This window comes from Typha angustifolia, chromosome 11 (assembly GCF_048772165.1).
Source record: "Typha angustifolia cultivar Huaian chromosome 11, ASM4877216v1, whole genome shotgun sequence".
NCBI lineage: Eukaryota > Viridiplantae > Streptophyta > Magnoliopsida > Poales > Typhaceae > Typha > Typha angustifolia.
In genome coordinates, this window is record NC_133249.1 from 12,874,463 (window position 1) to 12,895,351 (window position 20,889).

The 20,889-nt window shown below is 36.7% G+C and overlaps 2 protein-coding genes across 2 annotated transcripts; one reads left to right on the forward strand and one right to left on the reverse strand.

The window, feature by feature from the left end:
• Nucleotides 1-8,481: 8,481 nt before the first annotated feature.
• Nucleotides 8,482-9,882, forward strand: LOC140769964 (CBS domain-containing protein CBSX5-like). The gene is made up of 2 exons (XM_073110888.1): nucleotides 8,482-8,882; nucleotides 8,989-9,882. The coding sequence occupies exons 1-2, from the start codon at nucleotides 8,590-8,592 to the stop codon at nucleotides 9,776-9,778; spliced, it is 1,083 nt and encodes a 360-aa protein (XP_072966989.1). The 5' UTR covers nucleotides 8,482-8,589; the 3' UTR covers nucleotides 9,779-9,882.
• Nucleotides 9,883-10,457: 575 nt separating this feature from the next.
• Nucleotides 10,458-19,662, reverse strand: LOC140769967 (clathrin light chain 2-like). Its single transcript, XM_073110889.1, has 3 exons — nucleotides 19,154-19,662; nucleotides 11,382-11,535; nucleotides 10,458-11,285 (listed from the first exon to the last, which is right to left on the reverse strand). The coding sequence occupies exons 1-3, from the start codon at nucleotides 19,579-19,581 to the stop codon at nucleotides 10,884-10,886; spliced, it is 984 nt and encodes a 327-aa protein (XP_072966990.1). The 5' UTR covers nucleotides 19,582-19,662; the 3' UTR covers nucleotides 10,458-10,883.
• Nucleotides 19,663-20,889: the final 1,227 nt, after the last annotated feature.

The window sequence follows — 20,889 nt, forward strand, 5'->3', positions numbered from 1 at the left end:
CTCAATGGTGTTGGGCCAAGCCCACAAAGGTTTTAGTCTAATGACTAGAAACTTTGCAAATAAATAATATGTCACATTGCACAAAGAAATATGTCTAAAATCATTAATCCTAGAAAGGCTAGGCATCTTAAGGATAAGGATCAATGAATGTCTAGTTTCACAAAGAAAGAAGTTTGGTATTGTGTCAAAAATCCCTCAAGGTCTTACTAAGATATGGACTAATGTTACTTTTGAAGGAATAGCAGACAATTCTCCTAATTTCCAATCAGGAATAAGTTCATCATCTAGATTAGCCTAGATATTATCAATAAAAATTCTTAGATGCTTGCTCAATATTTCTTTCTCCTAAACAAACAAGTAAGGACTGAATGATATTTTTTCTATGTTTAGTCAAGGTGGTGTGAGAAAACGGATCGAATAGTGCTCAATCCATATCCGGATCCGTATTTTTAGTTCAGATACGGATTCGGATACGGATATTGGATGGATAGCAAAATTTAAAACCATATCCTAACTAAACGGATACGGATAATTTTCGGATAAATGATCGGATCTTAAACGGATATTAATTTAATTTAAAATATTTTTAATATTTTATTTAAATATAATTAACACAAAATTATTAAGAGTTTTACAACAAATAATATCTTTGTATGTCAAATATATAAAATTAGAGAAATTAATCTCTATAAATAATATATAACGTGTTATTAATAATAATATTAATATTTACTATTTAAATAAGCAGACTAAAAACTGTAAATTATTTAAAAAATATGCGAGTAAACGGATATCTGATATCCGTATCCGAATCCGAAAAATATATCGGACCCATATCCGAATCCGTATCCAAATTTTTTTCAAAAATTCTATCTGTATCCGAATTCGAATCCAAATCAGATAGAATTTTTTATCCGAATCGGATCGGATAATGGGTCGGATCGGAGTTAATCCAAACTTGTTTTCACCCCTACCTAACGCACAACATACAAACAATTATCATCCATATGAGAGGGAGGAATAGGTTGGCCAACCATGTCATAGTTTGCAAGATCAGCAATTAGAACATTAGCGAAGTCAATGCAGGTTTTCAAATTTTCCTATGTCATGCGTGTTCCAATACCTCACCTTCCATTAACCTCATCAAGTTTGAGATGTCCTAGTTAAATAAAAGGTGCTAGCCTAAATACCTAAATTAACTAAAAAATATTAGAAGATTTAGATGTTATGACCCCATGTATTGCTTGCGAGGAAGCCTTGAGAATAGACACCATTACATCCGTCATATTTCCTAGTCACGATCAACCCTACAAGCAATGGTGTTAACCCTTGATCTCTTAACCCTAGTTTTTAATAGAAAAATAATAGACTTTATGAGACCTAATAGAATCATAATTAAATAGAAATGTACAAACTAAGATTCATAATTAAATAGAAAAGGTACTTCCTGTCTGAGGTAGGGGAAGAAGATCAGTCGTTGCATGTTGAAGCTTGAGCTTCTTCGAGTAGCCTTTATCCTTCCTATGTTGCTTTCTTCTCCGCTTCCCTTTTATTTCTATTTATTTGAGCAGTAATTCTTCTTTCTTTTTAAAATCACCTTTAAAAAAAAAAATCCTATCTTTGTTTTCAATTTAGATTTTAAAAAAAATACCAACTTGGGATCTTGAGATCCCTATTTCTTCTATTCTTAGAGGGAATTTTGTTTATTCTCGTCCAAATCTCTCATTTTAATCAGGTCTAAAGATGGAGTTCGTGAGGTAAAGATGGAAGCGGAAGCCCGGCAACACTTGCTAGATATCTTATTTTCATTCTCTTCACCTGATCCATCTTCCCATCCTAATTAGAGACCCTAGAGAAGGAAGAATGTACATCGCAAGTTGATCCAGTTTTTTTTTTTTTTTCATTCATGAGCCCGAAGGCTAGATATGGGCTGGACAAAGGACCAACTCTTCCTAAATACAAAAGCACTTTAGGTCTCATCGAGCTTTAGCTGTCTAGTTTAGACTTCAAACCATATGCGTCGTCGAACAATTGCTTCGAATCAAACGCCGCCGAGACTTGCCCCAAGCCATTGCGTTGCCAAGCTGTTCTTCCAAGCTAACCGAACCGCACTACCGAGCCATCAACCGAATCGAACCAAGCTACCAAACCACCAAACAATTTCTCCGTAATATTGTTTGGAGTTGAAGTTGAACTCATGACCTCCTCTTTGGTCATGAGCAAGATACCTACCAACTCTACTAAAGTTTATTGATCAGGTTGATCCAGATCCATGCCTCCTCCAAAACTAGTGCTCACTTTCCTAGAGCAGGTTGGCTCAGGTTGAGACCGCCTCAAAATACACAACTTGAAAACCTCCGATGGAAAGAATGGTTTTTATTTGCTCTATTAGTTTTACCTAGTTTCGGATGAAGGAAAGGCTTTTACTGGGCAAAGCAAAAGCTTGACCCTGAATAGATATCAAAGTAATTGTTCGATTAGAGGGTGCATTCAAAGAATGTAAGAGGGTGTCAACTCAAAGCAAATGCATTAATTATGTTGCCAATTGTAACCTCCTCGCCTAACTACGACAACGAAAGGCTCACGAGATTGCCCGCAATCTAAGCGAGATTTGATGTAGCCACGTAGGAGTTAAAGTTGACTTGAGATGCAAGGCTAGCTGGGCCCCACCATAGTGAGATTGGGTGCTCAAGGCATCTTTTTCTTCTAGGTCGAAGGAATCAAAGTTTCTCAAGAGAAATGCCCTCCCCTGGCCTAAATGTAGTGCATCCTTAGATCGATCATTCTGTGATCAATAATACCCCAAGTGAAGCAAAATGATACTTATCTACAAGATTAATAAATCTAGCCCAAAGTAGGGATAGAATCCCCTAGCTAACTAGCAAGATACTCTCGTAAAACTATAATCATGTCTTCCTTGTTATTAAAGCGGAACTAGAAGAAACTTTTAGATTTATTAATAATGAGAATAGTTCCTCGAAGCCCCCATTGTTTGGTGAGCTCGATTCTAACAACATATAGATGAGAGGTTTTACCTAAAAACTCACCAAAAAGAATGTTCTTCTATTCAACATAGCTTTCCTCTAGGATTGTTGGGTGGATGATGAAGACCGTCAGTGGTGGCAGCTTTGAATTTGGCTAGCATATTGCTAGAAATTATTCTACCGAAGAGTGAGTTTGCTGGTCGAGATCATCTACTAGGGCGCTGGGTTACGTGAAGGAGGAAAGGCAAGCATACGAAAAAGAGAAAGTGAGGCCTTAAAAAAAAACTATAAGTTCATTGAGGGTATATAGGTAATTTCATAAATTAATTTCTTTCTGCCGGCTAAATTGATTTCCTTGTTAACTTATTAAGAAATATAGTTAGTTATTACACGTTTTCCGTCACCGTGGTTACCCGTTTTACTTTCTCCTCCCAAAGGTCGGAATAATATCATAACCTAAAAAAATTTAGAAAATCTCTGTAAAAACCGAGTATTATAATTGAAAGGGTGTTTGCCATAGTCACCCCTTCATTCTTTTCTCCTAAAAAATAATAATAAAAAAGAGCTGCTCTATCGGTTGCAGCATCATGTCCTTGTCCCAGATGGAAGACACGAAAAGTATTTTTTAAGTTGAGAAAGCAACATCAATGGTTTGAAATTAATTGTCATCACTGTTCATCGACAGCACATTTAATTACTTTTTAATCAAATTAGGTGAGCAAAATGACAAACTCCTCCAGCTAGTTTTTGTCATTTTTAATATGCTCATGCGATGCATGCAGGTAATATGATAAAAGAGTAGAGAATCTTGAGTTGTTCGATATCTATCATTAGTCTTTCATATGAACTGATGAAGGAACTTAGAGAATATTATATATCTTATAGGGGATATATGCTTTACTCCGTCTAATTTAGACTGGCTTTAACTTACTACGTGTTTCAAATACTAAATTATAACTATTAATTTTTCTATAAGCATCAAATTATCTCTACTATCGTATATTTATGAATAGCTAAATATTTTCATGCTGTCGTTGACGGCTAATTAATAGTCGTAGCATAGTGTTATTAAGTGATTAAATTTGAAGTATGTTAGACGAAATTAAAATCAAAGTTAAACCACTGTGAAATAAACTATAATCTATCTTATCTTATATGTCAAAAAACATGATAAATATCATTGATGTTAATAGAACCAACTATGGCCGTGCCACAGGAACGGACCTTGTCGGCCGGTGACCGGCACGGCACGTGTCACGGCACTTGCCGGCCGTGCCGTAAGAGGAGAAGAAAAAAAATGAGATACTCAACTTCGTCGTCGCCGACCGCCGCTCGCCCAAGGATCCGGATCCGTAACTTAAATTTTAACCGATAACCTTATATTTCTCTCTCGATCTCTCTCTCTTGATCTCATCTCTCCATCGGGCTAGGGCACCCGACGCGCTCGGGCGACGGCGACGGAGACAGCAATAGCGACGGTGATAAGCAACGAGTAGCTCGATAGCGAGCGACAAAACTATTAGGAGGGATGTCGTCCATCCGTGAATAGAACTTAGTGTGTGAAAAGTGGAGTATGATGGAAATAATTCTAAAACACTTATTAGCAACAAATACTGTTGGATTCCTATTGATTCTTCCCCATAATACTACACTTCAGTCTAATTAGTGACATATTTTAATAGCATTATTTTCATTTAATAATGGCAAAGAAAAAATGCCAAAAATTTAGACTTGCAACCAATATTGTAGTTAATAATGTTTTTTAATTAGAATTTTTTTAAAAATATTATACAGTGTTTGTTTGACCATTCACTTTCCACATTCAAATACAAAAAGCTTCCAGCTGATTGCTACTTGTACATAAGTTGATGAGAAAATCTATGCCCAAGTGGCATGTTGTCTTCTTCTTGCCACTTGCCTCAAGAAAGAAATATAAAAATTTATTTTATTATCTTGTCTATTTAAGCCAGTTTGGTACACCTATCTACTTATATTACCATACAATAATATTTTGCAGCCATTTAAAGAGGCATAAATTGCAAGGTCCATGGAAACCAAGTTAAAAATTCTGAGGGAAATTTATAAAACACACTGCCTTTTATTTTTATTTTTATTTTTATTATCCCTAATACCTTAGTAATATATAGATATTTGTCATTCAACTCTTTTGTGGGTTGTTTTTATTGTCTTAGAAATACCACCATATTTGATAATGATAATAGTATTTCTTAGTGTAAGTTAAGCTACCCCTTAACTCCACAATAGTATCTTTGCCTCCTTCAATAAACAACTTTGGTATTTAATTTTCTTATTTTCAAAAGTAACAAAATGTTATCCTTTTTGTTGGTCGCTATTAGATTAAATTTAGTTCAAAATATTTTTGAGACAATAAAAAAACACATATGGTTGATTAATAAAGACATATATGACTAGGGCCGTCAAAATAATCAAATAGGCTAGAGCTTGATTGGCTCGATTAAGCTCGGTACGAAAATGAGTTGAGTTGAGTTTAATCTTTGAAATAGGCTTAAAAATAATTTCAAGTTAAGCTTGATCATGAGCTAGCTCAATCAAATAAGCTCAATAAGACTCAAAAATTCTGTTATATTCTAAGATTTACTTAGTGGATTGCTATGACTTTGATCTTATAGATTTTAGTTCCAAATTTTAATTATATTAGTTTATATTTTTAAATTAGGTCTTGAATTAATAAGACTTGAAATTGCTTATTGATCGGCTCTTTTAGGTTTGAACTTGGCTCAAGCCCGAAATTAGTTCAAAATTGATTCGAATTTAAATAATTTTAATTCAAGCTTCATCACAAATATAGGTTTGAAATTAATTTCAATTGATCAAAGTTAGGGTCGATCAAGCTCACCTTGATTACACTCCCTATATATATGATAGTGTCAATAATAATAAACAATAATAATATTAATATTAATATTAAAACTTAAAAAAATAGTTATTTGCATGTGCTTATTAACTTTAGTAATAATCTATTAGAATTTTGAAAATTTTAGTGACAAATATGATATTTTAATATTTTTTTAAAAAAAATCCCTATTTTCTAACCCACGTGCCATATTAGATAGGAAGGCGGATGCGGGTTTCGTTGATCCGCCGATTTTCTGGACCCGTTTGTTGTCCGGACGTAACGCACGTGGGTCAGCTTCGCAGTTTTTCCGTCTTGCCGAGCACGTGCGGCATCGAAATTAGTTTGAAAAACTTTTAGTAGGAGACGGCGGACGACTGACTTCGAAAATGGACCGAGTGAAAGTGACATCACGTTAATTCTTAGAATCTCTTAAAAGATTTTAGAATTATTCTATTTTATTCTTCAGCTATGGAAGAAAATTATTCACTAAATTTATTGAACTTTTGAAACTAAGTTATGACCGGTTAAATCTCTCTTAGAAATTAGTATTAGTTTCAGCACAAAAATATTTTAATCCTCTTAGTATATATATATGAAATTTTTACAAATCAAATCCTATATTTTGCTTATTTTATGATTCGCACCCCGTTTTTAGAAATTTTATAATGCGACCCCTCATTTTTTTTATAATGTTCATTTAACACCCCAACGCTACTTTAACTAACTGATATTAATCATGTTATATAGTTTATGTGACTCTAGTTCAAAGATTACTAAAATACCCTTAAAAAGTTCTGACCTAACCTAAATCTCCACAAAATCTTTCTTCCCCAAACTAAACCCTAATCCCACAAAATCTAAATCCTCTTATCTATAACTAAACTCTACCTCACAAAATTATAATATCAAAACCCACAACCCATAAGAATCCCCCAAAATCCCTACCTAGAAGCTTCCCCCGACTTTACCTATTTTTCTTCATATCTCTAGCTCAAACTCTTTTTTTCTTCATCTTTTCTCAAATTTTCTTCATCTCCCTCTCTATCTTTAAGGTCGCAAACAACAAAATCGGCTTGGCGTTTGGGGAGCTCTAAGATCTCTGGAAGCTCTAAGATTGGCTTGGCATTTAAGTGATGTTCTCCATGGTTTGAGAAAAAGCAACAAGTATGAATGTTCATGTTACGAATAAAATTAGAAATAAGTACAAAGGTAATTTAGAAATATTATAAATTACATAGTGAATTATAATAGAATATTCTCTTTCTGGTATCATTCAGTTTGATTATAGTTAGGTTAAGTTAACTCAGATTGTTAAATAAATATTATAGGAAAAATGATGGGTCGTGTTATAAAATCTCTAAAGACAGAGTGTGAATCATAAAATAGACAAAATATAGGATATAATTTATAAATATATATATATATATATTAAACTTTCTCTCTTTGTACGCATTTCTCACTGCTTTATATTTTATAAAATATTACTAAGTATATTGTAGGATTTGAAGTATTATACTGTCAACATGAATCTAACCCAAGGGTTTTAATATAAATAGCATTGTGTTTCAAAATATTTTAACTATATAAAAGTGCTTAGATTATTTAGCACATGCACAAGTGATACGATGAACAATGAAGAATTTTAAGAGAATGATTTGTTTTAACTACTTTGAAAATAGCTCATACTGAAAATAAGTTAGATATTTTTTGATGCACAAATGTTAGAAGATTAGAATCAAGAAAAATATATATTTTGGTGGCGTTCAAAAAGCACTTCCCGGCATACGAACATTTGTATGGACTCTGTAAATACCTACATTTTTTATGAACAATTTTGAATAGACTTTATGTGAGAGGTTTCTTATGGAGTCAACCTAACCTTAGGGTATCTTATTCATTGCCTTTTGGAGGCTATTAGAGATAATCATTGTAATTTTGGAAGTATTAAGATGGAATTATTTTGATGGTCAGTGAGATAAAATCATCAACTTAGAAGATCACTGACTTAACAAACCGCTCATCCTGAAGTAATACATCGCAGGTTCAAGTGAGCAGAATCTGAACAGTTTATTAGTTCACATTATAGTTGCTACAGTTATTCAGTAATTAGTTTGAGCTTGAAACTTTTAATTTTTTTCTTTTTCACTAGCTCTCAATATATGGCACAATATATCACTATAAACAATACAAAAGTAAAATTAGAAGAAAATAGGAGAGTGGCCAGGGTTTGTGGGTAACAAGATCTTGGTGGGATAACTTATCTCAATTTTCTTATTCCACCTAAATATGATTTATTATATATATATATAGATGTTTGAATAAAGGAGAGTTTATTCTAAAAACACCCCTTTATCCCATAGTTATGTATGAGGATAATTATATCCAACCTCAGCGGATAAGCTCACAGCAAGATGGTTACACTAATTCCAGATGAAGTCTTTATCTAATTAACCCCCTTTACCATTGGCGGACGTATCTATTTCCAGGGGCTCCCCAGGATAACGCTCAAGGCTCAACCAGTCAGTACTCAGTAGCTCTGTGCCCACCTGTGACCGCCTATCGCCTGTCCTCCGACTGGCTACACCCAGTCACCACTCCCCTATAAATACCCCTCCTCCTCCCTCTGCCTCCTTCCATCGTCCCTCGTGTGCTGAAACTTCTATCGTAACAACACCACCACCTTTAGGGTTTCGTTCGAGAACCTCTCTAGGGTTAGCTTGCAATTGTATGGCAGTCTCTGACCTCTGCATCGGGAATCCGGCGTTGAGATCGCTGCCGTCCTCCGCGACCGTCGGTGAGGCGTTGATCGCGCTCAAGAGATCTGGCTGCGGCGCGTCCGTCGGAGTTTGGAGCTCGCCGGAGAAGAAGGAAGTCGCGGGAAAGGTGTCCATGGTCGACGTCCTCTGCTTCCTCTGCGCCGAAGAGAACATATCCTCGCCGTCCGCCGCCCTCGACGCGCCCGTCTCCTCCCTCCTCCCTTCTTCCGCCACCGTCGTCCGCCTCGTCCAGCCGCATTCGAGGTATACTCTAATTTATTTTATAATTTCGTTTGCGATTTCTAGCTCTATTTCGCCAGATTTGGGTTGACGGGATACTAATTTGAGCTCGTGATTTGGGAATTCGCAGCATATTGGAGGCATTGGAGGTGATCTTGGACGGGGCGCAAAGCCTCGTGGTTCCGATCCGATCCAACGCAGGTCGCAAGAAGATCGCCGGGGGGGGATCGGACTTGTGCTGGCTGACGCCGGAGGACTTCGTCCGCTTCTTCCTCAACTCGATCGCGCTCTTTTCCCCACTCCCATCCCTCTCAATCTCCACCCTCGGCATCGTTCGCCCCGCCGCGCTCGCCGTCCGACACTATGAGTCGGCCCTCTCCGCCCTCCCCCTCCTACGCGCCGCTGCAGCGGACCAAACCTCCGTTGCCGTTGTCTCCGACGACGGCCGCCTCCTCGGCGAGATCTCCCCCTCCACCCTCTCCCACTGCGATCAGTCCACCGCCGCCGCGATCGCCGCCCTCTCAGCCGGCGAGCTCATGGCCTACGTCGACTTCTCCACCCCGCCGGAGGCCGCCATCCGCGCCGTTAAGGCGCGGCTTACAGAGAGCGGCCTCCTCGGCATGCTTGATTTCCTCAACGCTGATTCCTCGTCTTCGTCCTCGTCGGACGAGGAACCGGCGCCGAGGAAGAGAATAAGGGCGACGAGGAGTGGGAGCTACTCGGCGAGGATGGGAAGGAGGACGGAGGAGGCGATCGTTTGCCACCCGGGGAGCTCGTTAATGGCGGTGATTATCCAGGCGTTGGCGCACCGGGTCAGCTACGTGTGGGTCGTCAACGACGACTACGGTTTGGTCGGGATCGTGGGGTTCGCCGACATACTTAGTGTTTTCAGGGAGCAGTTGCAATACGCCGCCATTTGAGAATACTAGTAGACTAGTAGTTGATAAGAAGAGCGTGTCACCCTCTCAAAACGAATATCCCCAATTTTGTGGCTGTCACAATCTACGCATTTATTCATTGTTTATACTCGTGAAATGGAATGCTTTTTTTCTTTTTTAATACAAACAGACCACAGCCCCTTTTTCATTAGAAACTTAAAAGTTTGGAATCGGAGTTGATAGGGTGGTCTCTTGAAATGGAATTCTTTCTACTCTGTTGTTTGTAGTTGGCTATCTTGTTTGATCTGCTACGTTCTCCCTATCTGTTGTCTTATGTAACGGCCAAGGTCTCGGGACCGGACGAATCTAATGCTGTGCATCTAACTCTTGACTGTCGAGAGATATTCGTACAAAATCCTAGGAGTGTTTGACTGTCAAGAGATGTTCGTGGCAACGTCAACTTCAGAAAAGATATGCATGCATATAAGAATGAGAGATTCTAGAGGGGTGTACATATAAAATGAGACCCTTCTCAAAGTATTATATAGGAAGATTTGTGGTAGGAATTAAGAAAGTGGTTATGGATTGCTTTCTCCGATTCAAACTACCACTGCAGTGAAGCTAGCTACATGTAAATTTTACTTTCATCAGATTATGAAGCATCTCAACCACTACATTATTAATGATTATCAAAGCAAATTCTGAAGATGATAATAGTCAGTAACGATAAAAGAGGGAAGACATTCATATATAAGCACACACCCACATGTTTCCCTCCTATCCAAGCTATAGATGCAAAGCATTCCATATAATTCCTAGAATATTACACAATTATCTAAACCACTAAGTAAATCACGTCCAAACTCCAAAGCAAATTCTAAAATTCTTGGTCATCATAATGATGTAAAGATAAAAACACATCACAACACCAGCACACACCCATCCTGATAAATAAATATCTATGACACAACCCTACCCTAGTAGCAGGTCTCTACATGAGTTCGTGACGATACAGAGGAACATGTCCATAGATTCAAAAGCAAGTATAACTGCTCCATCATCCCCGAGTAAAATGGCTTGAGCTTAAGATATCATCCTGTCCTTCTATAATAACCAGTGAAGTATTATGTAGGGGGCAAAAGAATTTTCAGACACTGGAAGCTGGGTTGGTCACTGTCGTTGACGTTACTGAGGGCTTATCCTTGCCCACAGAAGTGCCACTTCCTGGGGTTTCTTTCGTAGGCGTTGCCTGCTGCATCCCTGTGGCTGCTGCAGGAGCTCCATCTTTTGCAGCTGGGGGTGGGGGTGGGGGCTTCATATGAGGTGGGGGATTATGCTTCAGCTTCAGCAGTACCTGGCGCATCCTTGAGAGGTCGGTCGGTTTGCCCGGTTTAGGGCCCTGAATGACAACAATGGATGGCTTTGTCTGGTCCTTCTTACCCCTCTTCTTCTCAATACTGGCTATCTCATGTGGGATAAGTTCGCCTATAGCTTTCCAGTACTGCTTGTCAGCATCAGCATGAAATTTTTCCTGGTTGGCTAGGAAAAGCTATCCCATAAACAAGAAAATGAAACATCCTGCTTTCAGTGTCTGTCAAGTGAGTATTAAAAATCAAAATGATACAAGAGAACACTACGTAGTTACCTTTTCCCTTTCTCTGTTTTGTGTCTTGTTTGTCTCACAATTCAGTTTCCTTTTCTCATAGAAGGCTAGTTTGTAATCATCCGCTTCAAGGATAATTTGGTTTCGCAGCTCCTTTTCCTTTCTCTCTTTCTCCTCAAGAAGGAGAGCATTTTGTCTGTACACATGGCTATCTGAATTAGTCGCTTAACTCTAATAGAGAAAACTGCTGGTAAATAATGTCAAACTTCATTTCAATCATTAGTGAACTTCATAAAATGGCTTCTTTTCTTGCAACATGAAGTAGAAGGTTTGTTCCTGCCGGAACTAAAAGTGGAAATTGCAATATCTACATATCTAATATTAGTCCATCAAGCTACTATGCACTGCTATTTAAGAGCCACAAAAGCATAGGCATAACAGACATAACTTTAGTCCATCAAGCTACTATGCACTGCTATTTTAAGAGCCACAAAAGCGATAGGCATAACAAACACATAATTTTAATCCATCAAGCTAATATGAACAGCTATTTTCAGAGCCACAAAAGCAATAGGAATAACAGAGACATAATTTTAGTCCATCAAGCTAATATGCACTCCTATTCTCATAATTTTACCACATCTTCCAAGTTCAGACTTATCATATTACTATGTGAATTCACTGTCATGTACTCGTTATGTTTATTGGATTCTATCGAATTAATATTTCTTAATTCTGCTTGATCTAAAACTAGCCAGTATGCTGAAGGCATGTAATAGGCATATTAACATATTAATCATCAACAACATGCACGGAAGTATGCGAAATTTTTCACGATAATGAAGCAAGACTAAGCTTGAGTTGGTAAAGAGTTACAACACAAATTGATTTCATCAGATGTTCAATGCCTCTAGCAGTATGCTGGAGATTGCATAAAAATTTCCATGTTATGCTCACTCAACAGTCAGTGGTCAGTCCCAACATTCCAGAGAAAGCAACCATATTACTAGCAATGGCTTGTTACATTCTATAGTTACAAGGTAGCACACACTATCCTTTTTCCTCTAAACCATCTTCAGTCTTGACAACTTCTGTATAGTCATTTTGCAACTTAGTCTGCATATCATTTACAGCACTAAACAGAGCATTAAATAGTAAATTAGCCGCACAGTGGGGAAAAGAGAATGATGAAAAACTCAAATAAAGTAGTAGCGGTCAAAAGGGAAGCATTAATGTTGTAAAGAATCACGGGTCAAAATCAATGATGGCCGTGCCACAAGCATGGACTGTGCCGACCACCAACTAGCAAGACACGGCATAGCACGTGCCGCGGCACTTGCCGTAAGAGAAGGAGAGAAAAAGGTAAGGGATACACACTTTCGCCTTCGCCTTCGCCTTCGCCTTCGCTGTCACCGTTGCCGATCGCCGCTCGCCTTTGCTGTCGCCTAAGAGAGAGAGAGGCTCTCTCTCGATCTTTCTTCCTCCCTCCCTCGAGCTAGGCACCCAACACGAGCTCGGGCGACAGCGAGATCGATGGCGAGCAACAAAGCTATTAGGAGGGGTGTTGTGCGGCACCCTTCGTGCTACGTGCTGGTATGCCGCCGGCACGACCATCCATAAAATAATTAGTTTAGTCCACCTCGAATATTTTCACTTTTCAGTAGTGCCTAGTTCCATCTCGTTCTCTAATCAAAGCTAGAACACCTACTGGCATGGCCTGGCCTGAGATAGCACAGGGTTCTTACCCTAATTGACCGAATTCAGTTTTTAAAATGATTCCTTAATTGATTTTGATACCAGATGTTGACTATTATAAACATGTCATAGGTTGTACAAGTTAAACACTGACGTTACCTTAACCATAAGAAAGGCATTTATAAGAATATAAGATACTCACAATCCTCAATCCAAACAACCAGCATCAGATCATTAACAAACAAAAGAAATGGAAAAACACTTGTTAAATGCGATAAAAAGAACAATTGTCAAATGTACTTTTGCCAACAATTTGGAGTCAGCTTCTCAAATATTTATACTCCTACATCAGACATATTACTGGTTTGTTATTAGTTTATTACATTGGGTCCAAAAGAAGTATAAATCAAGGAATTATGATAATGGTGCTGCTAGAATTTCTTAACATGCAAGCAGTTTGTTTAAAAAATTACTGTGTTGGAAAAGGATCATGAAATAGGCTTGTCAACCAAACTTGATGTTGTATATGTATCTGCATGTGTGTGTATAACCACATATCAGGCAATTGTAATAAGAGATCATGGCAGACAAAGTAAGCATCAACAATTGAATGTATATAACTGTACTTAATAATCCATAGTCCATTATATCGTACAAATAAATGACCAAAATGACATAGTTTAATCATCTAGAATATATCATAAAAAGAAGAGGAATATATCATAAAAAAGCATCCTGCTCAAGGTAACTCACGTTTGGTAACTTTTATAAACCAAAAGATATCCAAATTCATCTATTAAGATTAAGGATGATGCATGCACCTGATAGAGAAATCAAATAACCACCAAGGAAATCTTATCAAGGTGTTGAGTTCATGCTCTTCAAATTTTGTTTTACTAGAGAACAAGCTATAGATACCTCATCCAAAATATCCAAGTTAAAGTAAACTAAGCAACGAAGAAATGGCAAAAAGATAATAGAACCATCTCCAAGCAAAGTGCTGGCTTTTAAAGTTTGTATAAGAGAATGAAGGTTATCCTCTACTACGTATAGGAAAGAATATATCTGAATCTTTTTTCTCACCTTCAGTCCAAGCAACACCACCTACATAAAGTATCTCCCAAAGAAATGAGGACTACCCATATATCACTATTCCACTATTCATATATTTTGTACAATTTCTCTCTACTTCCAAGTTCAGGCACCTCTGACTTGAATATAATCATCAACCTCCAATCACACAGCTCAAACTCCAAGACAATAAACTGTACTTCCTGATGCCAAATTTTTTTCATTTGCTAGTTAACATTTAAAATTTAATGTGACATAAAAGAATTTAAATTGTTCCTAATGTATGTAATGTCTAGTATGATTTCAAAGGACTGATAAAATATAGGTCAATCACAGTAATCAAAGCTCAAATTCTTAGTTACAACCAATTGTCTCCACCTTGAAAGTATATGTTGAACACAGAACTGCCTATCCATGCCTAAATAGTCAGACAATATCCACAACAACAAGCTCAAAAGGAAATAATAATAATAATAATAATGTGAAATTTCATGCACATGCATATATGACATATCAGATAGTTGTTACACTGTCCTCCAGGTAAAATCAGTGTCAAATATGCCACTGGAAAATTTCAACAGCAATGAAAAGCAAAATACTAAAACGTAGTGGATAAAGTTAGAAGTTATTAATATTACAAAGAAAATCATACTGTAAGTACAAACCAGTATCAAATAGGGAATCCTTAAATGAGAAAAATTCAACATGAAAGGAGAACATTGTGGTCCTTGTCTTCCCCAACACATCAAAGAAACAGTGAATTTTCTTAATTTCATATCCATCTCTCAACTGCTATTATTTTTTTCTGTTCTTTTTCTTTTTTCCTTTTTGCCTTACAATAGGTGCAACATTAAACTTAGAATGCCATGGAAATTTAGGTAGAAATAGCATGAGAATCTTGTCACAATACAGTACATTGATATAAAATGACCAAAGTATTGCTTATTATTAATCAAGAGAACTCTTGTGAATGGCAACCAAATAAACTACATAAAAGCAAGGTTCACTGGATCGGTTGTGAATGACAACCAAATAAACCATATAAAAGCAAGATTCACTGGATCGGCCAATCACAATCCAGATCATAATCCAGATCCAGATCGGTGAGTTTTGGTTAAACCGGGCCAAATCCACTATGGATTTGACCCAAAGACATCAATTATTAATGTTCTTAGAACTCTCTCTCTCCGACAAAGTCTAGTATATAATTTTTTAATTTTATGTCTTTATTTCTCTCAATTTTTTATTTTCTTTCACTCTCTCTCCCTCTCTTTCTCTTTCATCTTCTCCTTCATTACACCACAGTTTTCCGCTCTCTTTTCTTTTGGTTTTCTTTCATACACACACAATCTCTCTCTAATCTCTTCTTCTTTTTGGTGAAAGTCAGCAGAATTTTTTTTCTTTTGGTTTTCTTCTCTTTCCTTCTGCACTACTGATATTATTTTTTTTTCACGTAATAACTTTCCAAAATCCAAATTATTCTTTGTTGAATTTTTTTGAACTATTTAATTTGCTGAAATTGTGATTAAATATTTGCTGAATTATTTAATTTTCTAAAATTTAAATTAAATATTTGCTATATTATTTAATTTGTTGAATTTGAGATTCAATATTACTGAAATTATTTAATTTATTGAAATTGAGATTAAATATTTTCTGAAATTATTTAATTTGCTGAATTATTTAATATGCCGAATTTGAGATTAAATATTTGCTGAATTTATTTTAATTTAATCTCTGTTTAGTTGTTTATATTAAAATTAAAATGTCTTTAAGAGAAAAGTCACAAGATACCGACATTGGTTTACAATATTGTATCCCTCTTAGCTAATACAAAAATCGTGTCAAATGCAACTGGTATGGAAAGAAAATGAGTGGTGGTGTCAGCCGTCTAAAATTACCGATATTAGTTAGCAACATTATATCTCTCTTAACTAAAGACAAAAAGTGTATCAAATGCAACTGATGTGGAAAGAATATGAGTAGTGATGTCAGCCATCTAAAAAAATATTTAATTGAAAAACAAAGAAATGTAATAATTTATACTTAAGTTAGTTTGAAAGTCAAAAAATAAATATTGAAAGATCTAATCAGTAAAAAAAAAGGATAAACAAACGACACAAAAAAGAGAGCTAATAATTTGTCAAGAATTAATGTATGACTATGAAAACATTGATAATGATAGTTATCAATATGTATCGCAGGCATGTGCCATGCTGAGTCAATGTGTCATTGGCACACTGCATAGTCTTGACATGCTGAAATCTTTAAATCTTTCTAGAGCCTTAATATAGATTTTAGGGGCCAAATTAAAGTTCTTCAATACTATATAGTATATACTGATTCAACATATGCAATTAGATTCTAGTCTCATGTTTTTTCCTAATTTTCTTATATTAGGGCAAATAACTTGGGGAAAATCAAAAATTTTCTTTTGAATGAAATTTTAAAATTTGAAGTATAAGTTATGAAGATCAAGCACCAAAATGCAAAAGAGATATCAAAAAAATACAAAAGAGACCTCAAATCAAGTTTATTTAAAGTAAGATATCCTCAATTCTAGAGGCACACATCAATGAATAGTCAAGGAGTATTGAGATACTCCCTTAATGTTGGCGCCAATAGCACTTGTATGATACCTATCGACTTGTGCCAACCATGCTAGCCCACATGGCAAACAAAAAGCACTTCATTCATAGTAGGTTCACCAAATTATTCCCTTGAACAAGCTAGATTCATAGTAATACACCTTGTTAGAGTCTATTGCATTAGTTATTTATTTTTATTAAAATAAATTTCTGTAACGTCTTTGCAAATGTCTACATTAGGTTCTCAAAAATAGATAACACGAAACGTACGTTTGAACGCCTGCATCAGATTCGCATCGACAGAGAACACATTTTGTGCGTTCGAATGTGGTCGGGCGCATTCGAACACGATCGACGGAAGTCTACTATAATTATGATTAATAATTATTATTTTGGCTTATTGGCTAGTCTCTATAAAAGTGTCAATGGCAGCCAAAATCATTATGCTTAATGAATATTAGTTTCTTGCCTCTCTATCCTCTCATTAGTCTCTCTACCTTAATCTCCCTCCTCCCTTTTCACCAACCAGTCACTTCTACCATTGGCAAGTTCTCTCCTAACTTCTAATTTTCCTCGTCTATCGAGTCCCTCCTTTTCCTTGGGATCTCGACCATTTCTTCCCTTTCATCTTTATCCCTTAAACTATATCAACCATCCACCCTTATCTCTATTATCATCTATAACCGTATCATCCACCCGGCGCGTTACCATCACCATTATCTACACTATATCGTGATTTTGTCCCAATTGCAATTCAAATCTGCAAAGGGCATAAATACGAAAAATGTCGATTAGAGAGTTATGGATCGATCCCGCTTGGTTTCGTAATTTTTTAACTACACAAGAATATTTGGTGAATATTTTCCCTCGATTACGCGGACTACTTCTTACAATCAATCCAGATCTCAAAGGAATCGTTCCATAGGCACCCTATCACATAGTTCTACCTTATTCTTAATTGAAAACAAAAAACTTCACTTTGATTGCGACACAAACATGATATCCTCTTAAACTTCGTCCACTTAGTATGTTGCACCTATTTAATAGATTTTGTTGTTCATTTTGGATGGATGCCTATTTTTGGCTTTGCTGAATAATCGTTAACCTTTAGATTGGTGCATGAGTTACGCCTAGCAAATTTTGCTGTATATCAATTGGTATTAGAGTCAAAAAGAACTCATTGTTTGTCTTTTTTAGCTATTTCCAAATAAAAGAAAATAAAAGATGACTCAACTAATTCGGCTCAATTTACTATTACCTAAACATTATGTTGCTTACCTTACTCTATTTCACTCAATGTATCCTCAGCCACTATTGTAGTGCGCACGTACTATCAAACGTCTTTCTCAGACCATCCGTCTTCGTCCCATAATCTACATCCACCATTGTTCCAACAGCTCTTTACTCACCAGAGGTCTCCACGTTGACCCATCACACTCAAGGGCCACTATCGCTACCCTCTCCAATTATCCCCAAGACCCGATATACTAGTTCATCATGTTCCTGTTGCCTTCTACATCCTTGCTTTCTCCTCTCTTTTTCTAATTAATGTTTAAACATTTGTACTTCTTATCACCCTGTTTGGAAATGAATCACCAAATTGGTGGAATTCAACTCTCATCAAATCTGTTCTTTGGAACCATTACGTGATAGAGATTTCAATTGATTTAGATAGATTTCAGTGTATATAATGAAAATCCAGTGATCTGAGGTCAGATTCTGAAGGATACTTAGTTAACTTCTCCAAATGTCAAAACTAATCTGAAATCTGTTACATTCTTACTGATGCTAATGAGTGAATAGGAAACAGAACATAATGAATGAATTCCTAGCTCATTCCAAACAGCAAGTTGGATGAATTTCTATACCATTTCATTATTTTCCAAAAAGTGGAATTCATTTTCAAATGAAATCAATTTAATTCCACATTGAATTGGTTCCAAAATCCAAATAATATCCTAAATTTACACGGCACAAACAATAAGTTGTTTCGGAGATCCTTATTATGCTTCATAACTCCCAACAGATAAAGCTGAAAGTAGCAATATGAAAACATGAAATACTGCCTTTGTCACACTATATGGCATTGAGCAATATCTCAAGGAACATACAAATTATAGTATCAACTCAAATCCAATGCAATAAAGACTGTCCCTAAACATGACGATATTACCACCAAGAATGTGATATAAAAGAATATAATCAATAGTCAGATTTAAATCAACAAATAGAGTCGAGAGAATTGCAATCTAAAAACGTACGAGCAGTGTCAACTGTTAATTTCACATTAAAAATGCAGGCAAATCATAAACTATAAAGATAATTTAACAGAGGAAATTCCCATCTCCCTTGACCTCATACGATACATATAGAAACACAAACCAACGGATCTAAACAAATCACCTGGAAGAAACCCTAACTACCACAATTCCAAAACAAAATCAGCAAGAGACGACTCACCGACGCCACTCCCGCAAAACAAACCCTTCCTCCGGCTGCATCTCGCTGGGAGGAGGCAGGGCCGGTCCATCAGAAGTGAACGCCCCACCGTGACCCGCCTCCCCGTTCGTTTCGGGCAACGAGAAAGGGGACGGATCCGCCGAGAAGTCCGGAACCGGATCGGAACGGAAAGCATAGGGCTCCGGCGAGGGAGGGAAGCTGCCGCCTTCGCCAGAACTGTGGCGTACGGGGATTTCATCGAATCCGTCTCCGGCGGTGGGGTCGTCGGGAATCTCAATCGGTTCCTTGGACCCGTCGTCGAAGGCGTCGAATCGCTGAGAGGGGAGGCGGGAGTCGTACCCTACGTAGCCGTCGTCGTCAAAGGGTCTGGTGGAAGATATGGTAACCTCGTCGCCGTCGTTGTCGAAGGTATCGAACGAGGAAGCCATAGCGATCGCTTCCTCTCTCTCTCTCTCTCTCTCTCTCTCACACACACTCTTGAGAGGGGCTGAGAGCGTAAGATTTGGGGGAGAGTATGTGGTACACCAGAGTTCTTTTATAACGACCAAATTGCCCTTCGGGAAATACAGAGGACCGCATGCGTTCGTGAGGGTTTATTTTATTGAGAGAATACAGTGTTGTTGATCATAGATAAGTGAATAGTGAGTGATTAGTATAACATTATTATTGAAAGAAAAAAAAACATTCTATTTGGCTTCTTATAATTAATTTAAATTAAGCATCTAAGCAGAGAAATGTTACTATATGTACTCCTTATTTTCCACTGTTTTGAGTTCTTTGTATGATCTTTGGTAAGTATTTTTATATTTACTTATATATAAATCTTTTTGTTGGGGCCAACAGTTTTGATTTATTGCCTGATTATAAGAAAGAGTCTTGTTGAAAATCAACTCATAATCAACCAAAGATATTACAAAATTAGGGGATGGAATAATAAAATAATAGGAGCATTTGTATAGAATAAAAACCCCCTTCAATTATTAACATAATAAAATAGACCATTGTAGGCATCTCTTAAATAAATTACAGGCACCTCATAATAGATACTATAAAAAAATAAGTGCACTTAATTTTAAGGGCTCAATCTTGTTGTTACCAAAACCTAAGCTCTTTTTTTTTTTAATTTTAAGGGCTTAATTTTAAGGGTATGAGGTTGCGCTACCAACCTCATACCCTTGTTTTCCCCTCATCATCTGGACTCCATCTCATAGCCTAGCCTTAATTGTCATGAAATGAAACCCTCACTCCTTCAATAATCTCTCTCTCTCTCTCTCTATGATGTCCCAACCTCTTTAGTCAGCATTGCTTCTCTCTGACCTCTTCCTCTTCACTAAATGACTATTGTCTTTTTCATATTATCAGTTGCCACATTTGACCTCTTCATCTTCATCCATTGATTGTCATCTCCACCAAGCACCACCTCGGAGCTCTATAAACCTTTCTTGTTCTCTTCTTGTGTTTTATATATAATTAAATTATTCAAGCTAATCCTTTATGTATTGCATCTAATTAAATCATTTAGTAATGAAGTTTGATATGTTTCTATAGTGTTTGAGATTGCACACAAGTTTCTACGACATTCTTGCATCTAAATAAATCTTTATTTTTAAATTAATTTCTATAATTCTTCTGTAAATTGATGTTTGAAATATGTTCTGTTTCAATTTATGATCTATGCAACTTTTGGACTTTTTGTAAGTTAATTTATGTAATATTAGAAATTGCATATGAACCAT